The 19,759-nt window shown below is 32.2% G+C and overlaps 1 protein-coding gene and 1 pseudogene across 1 annotated transcript in view; one reads left to right on the plus strand and one right to left on the minus strand.

Annotated features, from left to right (window-relative positions):
* TRPA1 (transient receptor potential cation channel subfamily A member 1) overlaps positions 1-19,759 on the plus strand; it is an 82,745-nt gene that overhangs the window by 36,778 nt on the left and 26,208 nt on the right. Inside the window, exons 8-17 of the mRNA XM_051970052.1 lie at positions 1,999-2,047; positions 3,960-4,059; positions 4,518-4,618; positions 5,382-5,551; positions 5,767-5,931; positions 11,810-11,924; positions 12,366-12,532; positions 15,445-15,538; positions 17,268-17,327; positions 18,712-18,807. Of these exons, the coding sequence (XP_051826012.1) occupies positions 1,999-2,047; positions 3,960-4,059; positions 4,518-4,618; positions 5,382-5,551; positions 5,767-5,931; positions 11,810-11,924; positions 12,366-12,532; positions 15,445-15,538; positions 17,268-17,327; positions 18,712-18,807 (1,117 nt within the window). The remainder of the gene's footprint in view (positions 1-1,998; positions 2,048-3,959; positions 4,060-4,517; positions 4,619-5,381; positions 5,552-5,766; positions 5,932-11,809; positions 11,925-12,365; positions 12,533-15,444; positions 15,539-17,267; positions 17,328-18,711; positions 18,808-19,759) is intronic.
* Positions 7,076-8,724, minus strand: LOC127543774 (thymidylate synthase-like; annotated as a pseudogene).

A 19,759-nucleotide genomic window follows, 5' to 3' on the forward strand; every position in this document is an offset into this window, starting at 1 on the left:
CTAAAAAATGACTGAACAACAAATTGTAGGCAACTTAGAGGCAAAACTCTCTAATTAAAGGCTTAAGCTCTCTGAATTTGTGATTCCTTCTGAATTTCATATTGAGGGACAATAATGCCTGTAGTACTATTAGGCTTAAAGAAGATAGTCTATGTAAGATGTTTTGCCAGCTTTATAACGCTCTGCAAACATCAGTTGTTATCTATCTATCTATCTATCTATCTATATATATATATATATATCAATCTATCCATATACTGCCTGTATATGTAATAATGCCTGTAGTACTATTAGGCTTAAAGAAGATAGTCTATGTAAGATGTTTTGCCAGTTTTATAATACTCTGCAAACATCAGTTGTTATCTCAATTCCCTTAGGTTGATATATATATATCTTTTGAATTTGGTAAAAATTCATTTTTTAATATATTCAAACTCATGAAATTAGTAGTTTGTTTTTCCTGAGCAATCATTCACAGGTGATCTTTACATCAAGTATCATGGTCAGTTATTTATATGAAATCTATTTAGACAATTCTAGTTTTTTTGTGTGTGAAGCCTTAAAGTATACATTATATCTACAGATAGATTACAATGGGCTATAGGCTCCTCTATGATTCTTTGGATTCTTTGGACATTCTCCAAAGTTAGACTGAAATTGGCCTGGGACATCTGTAGCTTGCTCAAGGATATATAATGTCTGACCCAAGTCGTTCATTCTCAGTGTTGACAAGAGATGTCCCTTCAGCAGATTCAATTTCTAATGACCCAAACTCTCCAAGACTGCCCAAGCAGTCCTGAGACTGCTTTTGTTATTTCTAATGATTTTCTGACACACATACACAAGCAAAAAATAATTTATTTGCAGAGGAAAAGCATAAGATTCCAAAGTATATGGATAGAGAACTCACTGACCTATTTAAAATATAAAAAGACATATTAGGAAGACATAAAAGCAAGGAGGAGGAAACAATACCAAAGTACAGAATGTAAATGCCTGCTGGCATGTCCAGGAGTGCTAAGTCTGAAAATGAGTTGAAGATGTTGAGGGAAGCAAAAGACAATAAATGTCAGTTTTCATGAGTTTAAAAACAGGTTATATTAAGATAAAGAAGACAATGAAATGAGGAATAAGAAAGTTGCCTTGGTATGATGAAATTATCAATGTAGAGAAAGTAGATTTACTAAACTCTAATTTTATTTCTGTTTTAAGGGAGAGTGATATAGGGGATCTGTAATTCACATTAGTGACTAGGAAGTTGATAATGAAGGGAAGGTGTAATGTAATTTTAAATAATAAACTCGATGTTATACAATGGGAAATATATGACTAAAGACCAATATGTCTGAAAAAGAGGCAGAATATACAAGACTGAGGAGGTGGCATTCCTACTGTACTTTGCTCTGGTCACATTACATATTCAGTAATAAGTTCAGATTAGTGATCACATTTTAGATAGGACATTGATAAGCTGGAAAGTATCTTGAGGTTGGTAACAGAATAGAAACAGTGGGATCCCTCTCACTAAAGATCCCTCTTGAACTAAAGGACACATTATACAATATTTAGTAATTTTATGAAATTTTGTTTTTAGTACCTGCTGAAGGGGTACTTGAAGCTGGCAGATCACATAATTTTGAGAATTATGGGCTGCCATAGGTGGAACTAAAACCAATTGATTGATTACAGTAACTATGCTTCTAATATGGTGAGCATCTAAGATATTGGTGGCTACTGAGCTACCTAAGGAGGAGTGAAAACTAGCACAGGTCAGTAAAATAGAATAAGTAAATATTCTTTTATGATCAATACTGGCATTTTGTCTTTGAGTAGTAACTGCATTTGCAGACTGCCTATCTCAAGGAAAGGAAACAGTCCCTCCCAAAAATGAAAGATTTTGTTCTAAATTTTAAGATGATATATAAATTCCATTTTATGAATGATTGATTTTAGGCATTTTAAAACAATCTATATAATAATTATTTTCATTTTTTGTAGAGTATCATTATTTGATCACCATGAACTGGCTGAATATTTAATTTCAATGGTAAGCATGTGATTGATGGATTTGTATATTATTATTATTATTGACAGCTGAAAATACATAATTTTTTTATATAAATAACCTAATGTGAAGATTACAATAATTTAACATTATTTCCAATTTACCAAATGAAAGAAATTTAAAGAATTTTCAGGTAGCAGGCTATTACTTTTTATTTATGACAGAAAAGATAAATAATATGGATTTAATGTGATCTGTTTATAGAAGATACTATTTTTATGGTTCTTAAATGTCATACTTAAGTTATGGGGAAAATTCTCTGAAACTTTCCCAAATTTTCCTGATGTCTCTGGAACTGAATTTTTTTTTGGATCTACTCCAACCTTAAAAGTTTGGCTTCCATGCTGCCTTTATAAAGCTGAGCTACATATGCAATTTAATTTGTTTCGATTCAGAATTACAATTATATTTCACATACCTCTAAGAGAATGAAATTCCATGAGGACGCAATCTGTTTAATTTTTTTTCCCTTCCACATCCCATAGATATATGAGATAATGCACAGAAGATATTCAATAAATGTTTGTTGAATGGATTGCATTGGGATCTTGTGAACCAGATGACATGAGTTAACCTTGGTTTAATTGAGTAGTTGTTTGTTTGTTTTGAAAAACAGTTTTGTCACTGTTCTCTAAGCATACAATTCCTTCTTCCTATCCTATCCCTATCTGTTCTCATGCTGTTCTCCAGAGGTGATGCCTGAGATAAACTTTTCACAGTTATTTTTGCAAGTGTCCTATGAACTTAAAGTATATTTTAATAAGACATGCAATTATAAATTGTATTGTAATGTTTGTTTTTAATAAAAGAACATTGTTCTTGAAATTGGTTTCTTATTATACCAAATGTTATACCCACAATGTAGAACAGAAAATATTGATTTTAAACACTTGCTCTATGGTAGGGCACTGTGCTTGGAATGGAAGATCCATAGATGAAAATGAAATAGTTCCTGGCATCAAGAAACCCACATTCTATCGGGAGATACAACATATATAAAAGTCACTACATAAGAAATACAAACAGAAATTTCAGAGGGGTGTTATTAATTTCTGAGAGTATCAGGAAAAGAGGTGGTATTTGGTGTTCTGAAGAAAACTTGAGCTTCTCAGAGATGAAAGTGAGAAAAGACTATGGAAGAGTCAGTTAGGCAAAAACATCAAAATGGGAGATCAAATGGTGTATGAAAAATAGCAGGAAGGCCACCGGAGAATGTGGGCAGGAATGTTCAAAATTCATTTGTGTAAACTTGGGCTTTAAAGATGGATGTTATCAAAAAGATCATTTTTAAATTTGAGACAACATAATACATTATAAAGTACATTGGAATTCAATTTAGATTTCATTTAAATCCTGGATTCTACTTATCAAGCATATTAGTAAGAGTTATTTTTAAAAATTCTTACTTTTGAGTTCCTCATCTATTAAAGTAGAAAATTAATATTCTGTACTAGCTACCTCATAGAATTATTGTGAAGAAAATTCACCTTAAACACATACACATACAATGTTATTGTTATTACTGTTATTAATAAGTCAAGATATAATTGACTTACAAAACTGAAATACAAACTGATATTATAGTCATAGGGAATATCTATAGGATGATAGTGACAAACAAAAGTCTGTTCAGCTCTCAAGGAAAAAAAATAGGCAATTTTATTTGGCTGAAATTGTGAAATAATGGTTTTATATTTTGTCTTCAACAATGAAAACAAAGGGACATATTCAGAAACTAATTTTTGAAATGACAACTATTTTGGTATGTTTTGGTATGTCTTTTTATATGTATGTTTTCTTTTGTAATATATCTTATGCCTTCTGTTGTTCCTAAATTTTTGGAGCAAATTATTTCATTGGTAAACTCCATGTTGATCTTTTCACTTTACTTTAGGGAGCAAATATTAACAGTATTGATGATGAAGGGCGTTCTCCACTTCTACTAGCAACTAGTTCTGCATCATGGAATATAGTGAATTTATTACTTTCTAAAGGTACAGCTATAAAATTTGAATAGTAATTAATATGTTGTTTTGCTATTCTTTTTAAAATGTGATGCCAAGTAAATCTTATTTATATCTAGTTAGTTGAACAAGATAAAGATAAAATGATAAAATATCGGGTATTAGTAGAAAAGGTCTTTAATGCTTAAAAGTCTGAAACCTACCTTATTGTTATTTGAATGACCCTGTGGTTTTTACCAGTTCAGATCACCATCCAGTGATGTCTTCTATTTTGCATTATTTTAAAATCCCATATATTTCCTATTGGGTATTGAAGATTGGGGAGAATAATTTAGAATAAGACATCAAACATCTTGGGGATTTTTTGTAAAGTCTTTTGTCATATGAATACCAATGGATCACACAGACTGTGCTTTGGTTCTTCCTTGATATTACTGCATTTTAGAATAGATGAACATAATTTGTATTTTTTGTTCATGTTTATTCAGGAGTTGATGTAGAAATAAAAGATTATTTTGGACGGAACTTTTTACACTTAACTGTCCTCCAGCCTTATGGACTAAAAAATTTGAAGCCAGAATTTCTACAGGTACACAGCAAAAGCTTTGTTTTGTTTTGTTTTGTATGAAATCACGTCACATTGTTGCTAAGTGTTGTAAAGTGTATTTTTCACTGCCATAGCCAAGTTAACAAGGAGATCAGTACAAAACTATCATTGGACTAGAAAAATAATCCAGCATATGTAGTTTTCAATAGTCAGTCTCTAGCCTAACCAGGATTATATGTGAAAAATATATTTCTTGATTCATTTTAAAAATTTTATATCCTTTTTACTGGGTGTGGTGTAATCCTTGATACTGAGGAAGATTGAGGTTGATGAATCTTTTAAATTGTTATGTTTTGACTTGTGCTATGTTAAGTTGGTTAACCATGCACATTAAGTCAATCATCAGTGCATTTATCTCTTGGGGTAGGAGTGGGAAAGCCCCAAATTACCTAAAGAGATTGACCTGACCAAAATTAGAAATAGGTCAGGCCAAGATTTTGTGTTGATAAGCAACCGGGTCATGCCTGTGAGTGACCACTATACTTCTAGGCTGAGTGAGATAGAGATCCAGCACAGCCTCAAAAATAAACAGATAAACAAGCAAGCAAATAAATAAATATGGTCTTTTTTCTCTAAGGAAATATGTATATGAGAGTAGAGTATATTATAACATTTTAATACATATTCATATTTAAAGTTTTTTAAGTATTTAAAATTACGAGGAAGAAACATTGGACTTGGTTTTCATTTTGAAGTAAACAATGTTAAAAGGACATTGTAGTAATATTTATATTTTTTTCAACAGATGCAATGTGTTAAAAATCTGGTAATGGATGAAGACATTGATGGTTGTACTCCACTACATTATGCATGTAGTCAAGGTGTACCTCTTTCTGTAAATAACTTGCTTCGCTTAGATGTTTCCATTTGTATCAAAAGCAAAGATAACAAATCACCTTTACATTTTGCTGCCAAGTAAGTTGTAGCATATACACATATGTACATATATACAAACATGTATGTGTTTATATATACATGTAGTGATATGTGTATTGTGTGCATACACATGTGTATTTTTTAATGTCCCTCTCTCATCTCTGTATATCTATAATTATTTATCTATGTATCTATCTTTAAATAACCCATTTACCTCTAAAGAATTATGCTAAATAACATTTTTTTTCTTTAAGTTTTGGCCGAATAAACACCTGTCAAAGACTTGTTCGTGAGATGACTGATACAAGACTTTTGAATGAAGGTGACCAGAATGGAATGACTCCATTACATTTGGCAGCAAAAAATGGACATGATAAAGTAGTCAAATTTCTCTTGAAGAAAGGTGCTTTATTTCTCAGGTCAGAATATGGTTGATAGAGCATTTTTGAGTTGCAAACAAAGCATTTTCCAGATACCAAATTGTTCTTTTTCCTAATAGCTGCCATTTGAAGTTCTTTCTTTGGGATTTATGATTTTAGGGCAGTATATTTTATTTTAATCTTACAACAGTTCTGTGAGAGAGTTGAGTCATTTATTAATATCTTCAGTTTGATAGAAGGGAAATTTGTTGTTGTTGTTTAGTTGTTTCAGTAATAACCAATGCTTTGTGATCCCATTTGGAATTTTATTGACAAAAATACTAGATCAGTTTGCCATTTTCTTCTCCAGTTCATTTTACAGATTAGGAAACTGAAGCAGAGTTACACGACTTGCCCAGCCAGGGTCACACAGCTAATGAGGGCTTAAGGGGGAATTTGAACTCACATCTTCCTTACTCCGGGTCTGACAGTGTATCCACTGTGCCACTTAGCTGCTGTTACCAACACTGGAACCCGGGTATTTTGACTTCTAGTCCATGGATCTTGTCTACTGAGGTGCATTCCCTTTTAATTTAAGTATGCACTTACATTCACAACTACATCATGGAATCACAAAAGTGGAAAGAATCTCAGTGAACATGTAGTCCAATTAATATCTAAATGAGATCTCTGCTATAATAGTTGTAGAAACAACTATTTGTTTTTTTTTTTTTGATGTTTTTATTGAAATAGTGAGAGATATTGAAAGATTCAGCCTTTGCTTCTTAGAGAAGTGAGCATACTTTACTGAGAGTGCAGTGTTACAGAAGAATTTTTTTGTAAAAATTGCTTTGTTTTAATAATTATATAAGACAAAAATTGCAACTTTGTTTATAACCATTCTATACATTTGGAATAGTGGCATTCACTTTTGTTGAAATTGTCAGGTGCAAATTGTAGACTATTTCAGATCAGATTATTTTATATACCTACACATATATACACATAAATAAATGTGTGTGTGTGTGTGTGTGTGTGTGTGTATAAATAATAATCATCTGATCTATGTGTTTGTTATAGGGGTGAATTAGATTTTCTCCACTCCTAACCCATTTTCATGTCTTTATAATATAAACTATATTCTGTTAGCCAAAATAAAAATGTTTTATAACAATATATATTTTTAGCTGGACATCAGGCTGCTTTAGATAGCCATATCCATTTTAATAACTGGATGATTATTGTAGTCTTCAATAAGGAAGTCCTCAGCCTTGAAATCAGCAATAGTTTCAACTTTTCGAAGAATTTTGAGCTTAGGGAAAGGTCTTGGTTTTCACTGAAGCTGAATTTTTAGTGGCTTAATATGATTCAGGTATATATGAGCATCTCCCAGAGTATGTACAAATTCACCTGGCTTCAGGCCTATGACTTGAGCAATCATGTCATGAGCAGGAAATAACTGGCAATGTTGAACAGCACCCTGAAGCCCTTATCTCCAGATCGTTGATATAACTGACAAGAGAGCTTGCCATTCAATACATAGAACTGACAGAGAGTGTGTGACAGAGGCAGTGCCATCAGAGGAAAATCTTTAAGATTCCAAGCACACATAATCCTTCTGTCATCAAGGTTGGTTTTGATTGTGTCATTTACTTTTTGTAGTTGATCTACCCCTTGCCTGGAAAAATCCGTGTTCATTTCTTTAGATTCTGTCCCAAAATGTCTCTACTGGAAGCCATACACTGGCCCCAAATCTCCTTCCTCTCTGGTAGTGAGTGAATCCCTGCTTGTCCAAAAAGTCTTAAGATTTTCTAAATTAGTCTCCTCCCCTCCATATGCCCTTCTATTTAATCTTTAATTGGGTAGAGAACTGTTCCTAGTGAGCCCTAGGCTCTCTTCCTCACCCTATTGTGTCTAGATTTGTGTTATTGTTCCTATCTGGGTAGAAAAGATACTATGTGTGAGCCTAATTAAGCAATCTAAAGAAAATCCTTCTTCTGGTCATTGACTTGGCAGTTTCTTGCCTGGATCCATTTATCAGAATTCTGTAGCCAAGTCAGTTTCTCCTTCTGAAAGTTTATTGGTCAGTGATACTTACTATCTTTATTACCTTGAAGCATACAACATTCTGTGAAAACTTAGCTTTTCAATATTTCTCATTATCTGCTCAAGATTTCTGAGGAATTGAATTTTAACTTCTGTGGGAACTTAACTCTAGTTTGTCTTTTACACATTGCAGAATAGTAGCCATTCAGACTATGCTAGAATGTTTTCAAAGAAGGGGAACATCCAAAGGCCATTTTAATTTTTGATAGCTCTAATTGGTAGAAAGTTTATTCCAGACGTCAAACCTCCATTTACCACTTTGTAACTTTCCCATTGCTTCTGGTAGAATATATTGGGTCAAATAAAGCAACTGTTAATTACTCAATGTTCTTCATCTATTTGAAGATGGATGTCATGACCTTTCTGAGTCTTTTCTGCTCTAGGCTAAATGCCCCCAGTCCCATTAACTTAACTTCATTTAAAATAGATTTAAAGCCTTTTTCCATCATTACTACCCTTCTTTGGATTCTATTCAATTTATTAATATCTTTCTTAAACTGTGGGGACTTGAATTGAACACAATGCTCCAGATGTGGTTTCCTTAGACCTATATCACTTCTTTCTTTTGGGAAGTTGTGCCTCCCTTAACCTAGCCCATATTTCCATTTACCTTTTTTCATTACACATATTGCTGATTCATATTATGTCAATTAGATGACTCAGTTATTTTTTCAAACTAATGTACAAATATCCTGTACTCATGAAGTTTATTTATTAATGTTGTGTAGAAGAGGGTTTTTTTTTTCCATTTCCTTACACTTTGCCTTTGTTGATTGTTTCCAGTTTATCCTGGATATGACTTGTTTGTACACAATAGTTGCAATTTATTTTTACCATTAGACTATGAGAGAATGGATTCTTTTGCCTTTCTATTTATCTCTAGCCAAGGTCCTGGAATAACTAGATGCTCAATAAATATTTATTGACAGCTTGACTTTTTTAAAAATCCTAATCATAATTCATTGCATTTTTTCTACTATTCTCTTCACTTTCAAAATTGATGAACATTACATCTTTATTGAGAGCAATGATTGAATGTTAGCTATTACAAGGTCAACCACAGATGCTTGGGACATAAAATTTGATACATTCCAATATGCCAATGAAGTATTAGTTCAACTTCTTTGAGTCTAGCCAACTAACCAGTAGAGACACTATCTATGAGTATTATTATTGAGTCACTAAATTCTAGTCTTTATCCTTTTATCTTTTCCACTAAAATAACCTGAGGTACTCTGTCAGATATTTGATAAAACATTTCCTTCATCTATTGATTGATAACCTTGTCCAACAAAAATAAGATTAGTATACCATCATAATAATAGCTAATAATTTTGATAATGTTTATAATTTGCCAGTTACTGTGCTAAGCATTTTGTGAATATCACTTCCTTTGAACCTTAAAATTCTAGGAGTTAGGTGTTATTTGCAGATGAGAAAGCCAAAAATAGATTACTTGCCCAGGATCACATAGCTAGTAACTCTTTGAGATTGAATTTGAACTCAGATCATTCTGACTCTAGGTGTGGCACTCTATCCATTCTAGATGGCATGATTTGTTCCCGATAGAAAGTATGTGTTGGTGATAACCACTAATTTTTCTATATGGTCAATAATCAGCTCTTCAATGATCTCTTCCAGAACTTTTCCATTGATCTAAATCAGTGTCACTGATTTATTTATTTAACTTCTCATTCCTTTTTTTTTTTTTTTGGTCTTTTAAAAAATTGGGATATTTGCCCTTTTGCAGTTTTAGATACATCTCTCAGAATTTCAGAGATCATTGACAATAACTAGACAATTAAAACTGCCTGGATTTTGTTTGTTTGTTTTAAGTATCAAAGCATGTAGTTATCCCATCAACATTGAGTTTATCATATACAATTAGGACTTTTCTTAATAACTCCTTATTTATCTCTATATCTAATTCTCATCAGCAAGCTATATCCTGCCATTTCCAGTGCGAAATTCATTCTTGGAGAAGAAAACAGAAGCAAAATAATGCAGTACCTCTGCTTTCTCTTTGTTATCAGTTACCAACACATCCACTTCTAATAGCAGTCTTAACCCTTCTTTGATTCTCACTTTCCTCCAATATTGTGGAAAAAACCCCAAAACATTATGTGTATTTACTTTGCCATTTTCAGTCAAGACAGTCTATAGTTAATAAGCTATATAATAACAAGGTGGCTTTCTTTTCCCCTATTTTGCCAGTTCTTATTTCCTAGTTGCTAAGAATTTATCCATCTGTATTGGTTGAGAAAGTTACTCTCTAGGCCTTTCCTGCACTGAGAAACTTATTTGGTCAGAAAAGCTTGATAGAAATAAAAATGTTTCATCTTATCGAGTTCAAATTGAGTTCATCATTCTAATCGGAAATTTTTTTGGATCTAGACCCTTGATATCCCAATATGTTATCTATCTCCTCTACATTTGTCTTGTTAGATAAGCATGTCATCAGGCTTTCTATTTAAAACACTGACAAAACTTTTAGAATTACAGACACAGTAGTACTGTAAGAATTACTCTGAGTTGACACTGAACTACCAATGTCTACTGTTAAACTATACTTCTAAATTTATCTATTCTCTATCTTATTGCAAAGGTAGCATGAAAGATCTTGTCAAATACTTTACTGATAAACACCATCTACACAGATAAATTCCATCTACTGGATTTTTTTGATCTACAAAAGAGAAAACAATAGAAAAAATGATGACAAATATACAAGGGCATACTTTGAGGAAGATATGATGGCTTTTTAGTGATCCCAATTTCTTTTTCTAGATGTTCAAAAAATATGTTTAATTAAATGCTCTAGAATTTTGATATGTATTGAAGTTATTATCATTTATTTTTCATTTAGTATCTTCAGCTCTAATTCCTTTTTTTTTTTGAGAATTGGTACATTTTGTCTTTACCTCTTCTTTAGATACTTTCTCATTTTTCATTATTTTTATGAGAACACTGACAATGGCTTTATGTTCTCCTCCATAATTTTTTCCAACATACTGGAACAGAATTTTTTTGATGCCAAGATGAGTGCTTTCTTACCACTTCCTTTCTTATCTCTAATTTCAATTCCTCTTTAATAAAAATTTCCCTATTTTTTCCAGTTACGTGGATTATTCTCTTTGGCAGAATGAATCTATGGTTTTATCAGATTACACCCAGTTAAATTCACCTTTTCATTACTTAAAAATCATCTTATTGACTTTTTTTTGCTAGGCTGGAGCTTAGATTACAGATATATGGTCTCTCCCAAGCCAAAGTCAAAGTCTTTTCAGGTTAGTAGGATTCGTCCATTCTACTATGATTGGCCATGCTATCTTTAGATGATGATGAAGCAACAAAGGACAATTTTGTTGTAAGGAATCATTTGTGTACATCAGCATTTAACCACAACAACAAACCTTGTAATCAGATACCTCATTTTATTTACACTGCAACACAAGGAGTTAGGTACTATTATCTATATCTTACAGTTAAAGAAACTGAGACTGTGAGGTTAAGTGATTGACTGGCCCATAAAAATATAACTACTCAATGTCTGAGGCTCCATGATTTTTATACATTTTAATTGATTATTTGTTTTAAGTACTCCCATTGATAACAGGATACAACTTAGCCAAGCTTTCTCATCTGATATAATTTTGGATGAAATTTCTTCATAAATTTTTCATAATAGATGTGTCTAATATGTTTGAGAGAAAACTTCTTCCAAGACTTTTAAAATTTCTTTTATACTAGCACACACATATATGTATATACATGTGCAATGCATATTTATAAGCAGTCCATTGCTTTTAAATACTTTTTATTCTCTTAACAGTGATCATAATGGTTGGACCGCTCTTCATCATGCTTCTATGGGAGGATACACTCAGACCATGAAGATAATTCTTGATACTAATGTGAAATGTACAGATCATGTAGATGAAGAAGGGGTATATTTATATATGATAATATTTAATGCCTGTTGAAAATCATGTAATAAATTTTGTTGTTCAACGGTTCCTTCTCTTTAAAAAGAAAGTCAAATATAGACTCTGAGAAGGGAAGAGGGGAAGGTTGAATGATATAGCTAGAGAGGAAAGAATAAGCTTAGAAAACTGGTTCTATACAGATGACATTCCTTATAATAGAATCTTTCCTTCCAATCCATTAATTCCAACAAGAAAATACTCAGAATGCCTTGTAGTTGGAAAAAGAGCTTGAACGTTCAATTACACTTTTTCTGCCAATTTTAGATTTAAAAATTTTGATATATTTGGTGATTTTTTTTGTTAATTTAGTGATGTTTAACAACTTAATAAATAGAGATGAGCAAACAACTATTTGACATAATCTTTGATTGACAGTCACTTATATGAGGTTTCTCTCTAAAGAACACTGCTCTTCACTATGCTGCACAAGAAGGACATGCCAAGGCAGTTGCACTACTTTTGGATTATGATGCTGAAATTCTCATGAACAAGCAATCGGCCTCCTTCTTGCATGAAGCCATTCATAATAGGAGAAAGGACGTAGTTATTACTACCATTAAGAGCAAAAGGTAAAATTCTGGATTGTAGAAGAATATGCTTCATATTGTGAAACTAAACAATGATTCATTAGCTTAAATGTATCTTGTTTTTGACTCTTTGTCAATGTTCTCCCAAATTCCTTTCATGTTTTGTTTTTGTTATTCAGTCATTTCTGTTGTGTCTGATTCTTCATGACCCCCATTGGGGGCTTCCTTGGCAAAGATATCACAATAATTGACCATTTCCTTCATCAATTTTACAGTTGAAGAAATGGAGGCAAACAGGGTTAAGTGACTTGCCCAGGGTTACCTGGCTAGTATCTAAGATTGGATTTGAACTCAGGTCTTCCTGATTCCAGGCCAGGTAGTCTATCCACTGTGCCATCTAGCTACCCTTTCATATATTATATCTTCTCCAGAAAAAAATCTCTGATGGTGTTACAAGATTGTTGTTGATGAATATAAAGTAAATTGGGATACAATGGTATAGTTGAAAGAACATGATTTAAAGATACAGAAGACCTGGATATAAATTTCACATATAAGACATTTCATGGGAGACATTAGGCAATTCATTTAATCATGCTGGGCATCAATTTCCTAATATGTAAAATGAAAAAAAAATGGTATTGTCTTATGAGGATCCACACTAATGCAACACAGATTTTGAGTCTTTGTGGTACTTATGTTTTTATGTGGTTTTTCCTAACATAAATATTGTTTATTCTAGCTTTAAAAGTATTTTGATTTAATAGAACATATCCTATTATTGGAGAAACTGGTATTTAAGTGTGTTTGTAAATAATGGTAGATTTTGCCCAGTATCATTTTAGCTAGCCCAAATAATTTATATGGAATTTACTTCTGTTATATGCCCGATTATTACCATACAATTGTGTATTTTGAAGTACATTCAAGGTCAGATACATACTGTTTCAGACTCATTCAATAGGGACACACAGGCACTATTTACAAACAAAAAACAAAACAAAACAAAACAAAAAATCTCTTTTGGGAGATATTTCAAGCAGTATGTCCTATAGACATCTTAGACTCAAATTTTCCAAAACTGAAATAATTTCCCCACTCAAATGCTTACCCCTTCTTAATGTCCCTATTAAGGTTGAGGATACTACTATCCTAGTGACCAGCAAAACATGTAAAAATATCTGGAAGAGTCATTTGGTTGATAATTTTACTATATTAATCAGTGTGGTTCAGTGCTTTTTGGAGAGAATACTACCATTGTATAAGATTTCTGCTAATTATTTTAACTAAAAGTTAAGAATATTTTAAAAAATTTTTTCTATCATTATGCACCTAATTTCTAAGAAAAAATGGACTTTTTCTTCCAACACTTTCCTAGATTTGCCTTCTCCTTGAAGGTATAGTTTCCATCCATTTATTCATCCATCTACTCATTCATTCAGTATTTATTAAGTGTGTACAGTTATTTAGTGTTAAGAACCATGCCTAGATAAAGGAGCAGGTCAATTTTCCACAGCTGTGAATCATAAATTTGAAGGGATTGCAAAACAGCCTTTGCAGATGTTCCTTGTGGATTGGGAATGAAATAAATTGGAGGAGAGGTCAGACAACACAACTGCCTCTCAATGGAGAGGTCAGAGAATGCAACTGTCTCTCAGTTTCCTTGTATCATCATCATCCTCTCACATGAAGAGATCCATCCACAGGTCTGAGTTAGACCTTCAGCAGCCACTGGCAGGTGGCTCCCATATCGCAACAATTTAGGAGCTGGATTACAAAGAAAATTAAAACATCCTTATCCTTAAGGGGCTGTCATTATTTTGGAGAAGGGTAGAAAATTATTTGTATCTAGATGAATAAATATGAAATATATACAAAGTAGTTTCCAAGTGGGGAGCAGTGCATTAACAATTGGGTAAATCAAAACAGTTTTCACTTAGGAGATAAATCTTCAGCTGAGTCTTGAAAGAATTCTAAAAGTTATAGCTAATAAGAATGGAAATTCCAAGTGAGGAAATGGTATTTCAATGCAAAAGACATGGAGATGAAAGGGAATAAAAAATTAGGACAGTTTGGATAGAATCCAAAAAAAAAAAAATTGGATAGAATGTTATTCAATCAAATAGCAACTACTATGTATTGGATCAGTATGCTGGGTGCTGAGGTTACAAAGACAAAAGTGAAACAGTATTTTTCAATAAGGATAATAAAAGTAAGTAAGTGCTATTATTATCCTCATTTTATTGATACAGAAACTAAGGAAAATGAAGTTAAAGAACTTGTCCAGGATTACACAACTATTGTCTGAGGCTGAAGCTGAAGTCCTGAACCTGATTCAGTATTTTATTCACTGTGCCATTTGGGTGGACCACGTTGATCCTCTGGAAGTTATGGGATTAGAGTAACAAGCAAACTTTATTTGCTGTCTTGTCCATCAGGCAGCTATTAGGAGCATGGGTGGTCATTATGCATCAGAAAATTATGGTAATACCAATTGAAATTTAGAGAAAGAGAGACAGAAACAGAAACAGGGAGAGCAAAAGAGATAGACAGACAGAGACAAAGAAAAAAAAGAGAGAGAGAGAGAGAGAGAGAGAGAGAGAAGGAGCCTCAGACAGTAGTTGTGTGATCCTGGACAATTCTTTAATTTCATTTTCCTTAGTTTCTGTATCAATAAAATGAGGATAATAGCACTTATTTACTTCTCAGGGAAGTCATAGAGATAAAATGAGATAATATTTGTTAAATGACTTGAATATAAATATATATTTTTATATTTACTAATATATATATAAATACTAATTTTATTATTCAGCCTTTCTTTCCTGCAATCAGCAATATAAATCATGTTGAACTGAAGTATATCATTTCAAGTTTTCTTCTCGTATTTCTGTTTTTTTTTTTAAAGCAGAATGATAAATAATTTAATTTGCTTTCTTTTCCCTTTTCAACAGATGGGATGAATGTCTGGCTGTATTCAATGCTATTTCTTTAACCAATACATGTCCTATATTGGAAATAATAGAATACCTTCCTGAATGCATGAATGTAAGTTCTGCAGAGTTGGCTTCATCTTAATGACACAATTTTATCCAAACATAATTCTTACTTTCAAGTGAATATAAAGGATTCATTCTCTTCCCCACTTCTCTCAGTATATAAAGATAGTATGCAATAAGAATTGATAAAGAAGTAGGGTAGGTTGAAATGCAGCTTATTGAAATAGAAAAAACTCAGACTCTCACATCAATAGACTGGCATTTGTGTTAGTTTTACTTTTTACTACCTGTGTGACATTGAGGAAGTCAACAGCTCAAGGACTTAATTTCTTTATTTGTCAATTAGACATTTGGATTCAAATACAGAAGATAAAGGGTACAAGTAAAGTTAACTGGAAATCCTAATGTAAGGAGAAAAATCGGATCTCAAAAATGTCACTGTTGGTGTGAGATAAAAGGGGTTGGACAATAAAACATTGTGTAATAAGAAGAGATACCCAAATAAGACTACTCAGCGACTAAAGGGAAGAAGCATCCTTGAGGAATTTACTTAAGTATTGAAGGAAGAAACAGAAGTGACTGTCAAAAAATATAAAATATAACAGACTTCTTCAACAGAAATAAATGCTTTTCAGGACACAAATCCCAAGTGTGGCACCTTTGGGCATAGAGTAGTTATTCTAGAAGACTTTGGCTAGAACTTTCTTTCTACCAGAAGCACAGTAGCACATCATTTTAAAAATGTTTTCATGACAATTTCATCTTTGAAAAGATAGAAGAGCCAATAAGAATTGTTATTCCAGATCTGATTCTTATCCATAAATAGGAATGGGGGGAAAGGGGCTATATGTGAGTTACAGTTAAATGACTTTGATAGATAAATTGCATGAATAGCTGCACACAAAGAGCAGTCATTAATGATATGACTGTTACTTTGGAAGGAGGTCTCCTCTGGAGTGCATCTGTGATTTATGTTTGGTGATATGTTTTTTAAAGTTCTTTTATTTGTTTGAATAAAGGCAAATATAGCAATTGAAATTTGCAAATAACAAATGTAAGGAATAGATCTAGTAGATTTTAGTCAACATACAAAAAGATTATGCTAAGTTAGGGCTTTAAACTGAAATGGCATATATGAACAAGTACAGATGAAAGAGTAGCAATTTGACAGTAAGTAATCTCTCTGAAAAAGATCTGGAGGGAGTAGTGACTTTAGTGATCTAAAAATTCAATATGAGTCAATAGTAATTTGTGGAAATCAAATAAGGAAACAACTAACATATTTAGAGTTATAACTTCCATTATCATAGAAATGATACTATTGTTATATTTTCAGTCAACAAACATTTATTAAGCATTCACTATATTCCAGGAATTCTACTAAATGGTAGCAATAGAGATAAAAATAAAAAAGAAACTCTGCTCTCAGAGACTTTGCAACTTAACTGAAGACAGTGCACAAAAGAAAGTTGTAAAGTACAGTGGAGAAGTCTTCCAAAAGAATGCAGAGTAATTAAGAGATAGTTTGTTGAAGAATTTTTAGTAGGAGCAATTTTAGTAGGAATTTTAGTAGCAGTAATATTTTTTGTTTAAGATCTTATGCCTGATTTTCATATTATTTCTTTCATTATAATTATTGTTTAAAATGAGCAGATAAACAATACAAATAGTATTCTTTTATGCCATAATTTTAGAAGCATGCTGACATTTTGTCATATTTATCCTTGTGATTCTAATGGACATAAAACTAAATTGTAACTTATTCTTCTCTGTCAAAGACTCTTTTAGATATCTGTATTGTGGAGTCCTCAGAGGAAAGGTCATGCTCAAATTTTCATGTAAGTCATTTTTAAAAATCTATTTTTAACTGATGTGCAAGAAAGAGACAGCATGGTATAGGAGATAGTGTAATGGATCTGAAGTAAGAAGGCATATTTCAAATCATGCTTCTTATACTTAGTAGCTGAATAATCAGGGACAAGTCACTTGTTTATGTCTTTTGAAACTATCTAATATTTGGTCCTAGAGTAATAAATGTCAACCTGAGAGAGACTGAAGAGGACACCTAGTTCTGAGGAAATTGAAATAGATAGGTTTCAGGTTTCATGAGTAGCATGTATCAAGGTTGAAATTTGAACTCAGGTTCTTTGTCTCCAGAATCAGTTGCCTCAATAGGATACTGCCTTATCTACTAAATTTTAGACTGGTTGCAATATGCTTTGTGAATGAAATTCCTGTATTCATGGAACAAAGAATGTTAATCTAATAATTAATCCAGTGGATTTAAAGGTGGAGATGCTGTTTAAATAAAAAAAAATCTAAACATTTATGTAATATTAATATGTTTTATTTTAAATTTTGACACATCACTAACTTTTTAGTTTGTTAAGAGTTTTCATTTGTTTTTCAGGTTCAAATTCAAACATTCAAATGTTAGATGTTTTGTATCACTCAGATGTATTTAAATTTATTTTTAGGAAAATATGTTTCTATCTAAACATGATTGCATTTAGCTACCTTCTGAAATTCTATTTAGTTCTATGACTGAGTATGGTGGCAACACTGATAACATTTTTTTTATTATAGCTTTTTATTTACAAGATATATGCATGGGTAATTTTTCAGCATTTACAGTTGCAAAACCTTTTGTTCCAATTTTTCCCCCTCCTTCCCTCCACCCCCTCCCCCAGATGGCAGGTAGACCAATACATGTTAAATATGTTAAAGTATATGTTAAATACAATATATGTATACATGTCCATATAGTTATTTTGCTGCACACAAGAATCGGACTTTGAAATAGTGTATAATTAACCTGTGAAGGCAATAAAAAATGCAGGTGGATAAATATAGAGGGATTGGGCTTTCTAAATGGTGGTTCACACTCATTTCTCTGAGTTCTTTCGCTGGGTGTAGCTGGTTCAATTCATTACTGTTCTATTGGAGGTGATTTGTTTCATCTCATTGTTGAAGAGGGCTACATCCATCAAAATTGATCATCATGTAGCATTGTTATCAAAGTATATAATGATCTCCTGGTCCTGCTCATTTCACTCCACAACTGATGACATTTTTCATGATAATTATTTATTAAGAATAAAAATAATAATATAATGAGTTTTTATTGCTAACATGGAATTTTCATGTTTAAATAAATTTAATTATTGAAAGAAATTTTACTGTCATACTTTATTTATTTTGCTTTTAATATTTGTTCTATAGGTTGAGTACAAATTTAAGTATCTTCAAGTTCCATTAGATTTCAGAAGGAAAGAAGACATTAATAGTACAATTTATGGTCCACTGACTGCACTCAATGTAAGTATAATTTTTCTGTTATCCTAGCTACATTGGTATGGACATGCAACTTTTAAAATATCTTACTATGTCATAATTGCAAGGACTTTAGAAACCATTTAACCAAAGGTTCTTAACCTAGGGATCTTGAAGGAATGAAGGGAGGGATGGACAGAGAAAAAGAAAAAGTGAGAGAGGGAGAAAGAAGGCAAGAAGGTATCAGTGGTATTTATAATCAAGATTTTTAAAAATTAAATGATAGTCCTGTTAAAGCCAAAGAGAGAAATTTGAAGCCTGTTGGAACAGGCAGCAGCTATGGAACATGTTTAAAAAGGAAGATAAATTCACTTAAGAATTTCTTTCAACTACTTAGAAGGAGTCAGAAAGTATCTTAGCATTATCAAGATGTGGTCCAATTTGACATATTTTCTGCCACTAACATTTACTGAAAATAAGTCATAAATTTAAAAAAATGTTCATGTTCATTTTGTGTGCTACAAACAAAGGGAAAGAGCACTGGAATCTAGATCTATCACCTCTCTAATATGAACAACATGCTTTATCATTGGTCTTCTGTAATCATGAATCATCATTATATTGTATGGGAGGAGAAAAAAAACAAGCATTTATTAATGCTTGGCATTAATGCTAAGCATTAGACTAAGCACTTTAAAAATGTCTCATTTGAGCCTCATAATAATGCTGTGAGATAGGTGTTATTATTATCCCCATTTTCCAGTTAAGGACAACACATCAGACAGGTAAATTGATTTGCCCAGGATCCTACAGCAAGTAAGTATCTAAGGTTGGATTTTAATTGAGGTCTTCCCAACTTGAGAGTCAGGGCTCTACTCACTGCACCCAGCTACGCAATGGATCATAATTTCAAAGGTGTTTTTATCTTGTTATATCAATTATTCCCCTAGTTCTGCTCATTTCACTCTTCATGTGTATAGAAAAGTCCTCAAAATCC

This window comes from Antechinus flavipes, chromosome 1 (assembly GCF_016432865.1).
Source record: "Antechinus flavipes isolate AdamAnt ecotype Samford, QLD, Australia chromosome 1, AdamAnt_v2, whole genome shotgun sequence".
Lineage (NCBI taxonomy): Eukaryota > Metazoa > Chordata > Mammalia > Dasyuromorphia > Dasyuridae > Antechinus > Antechinus flavipes.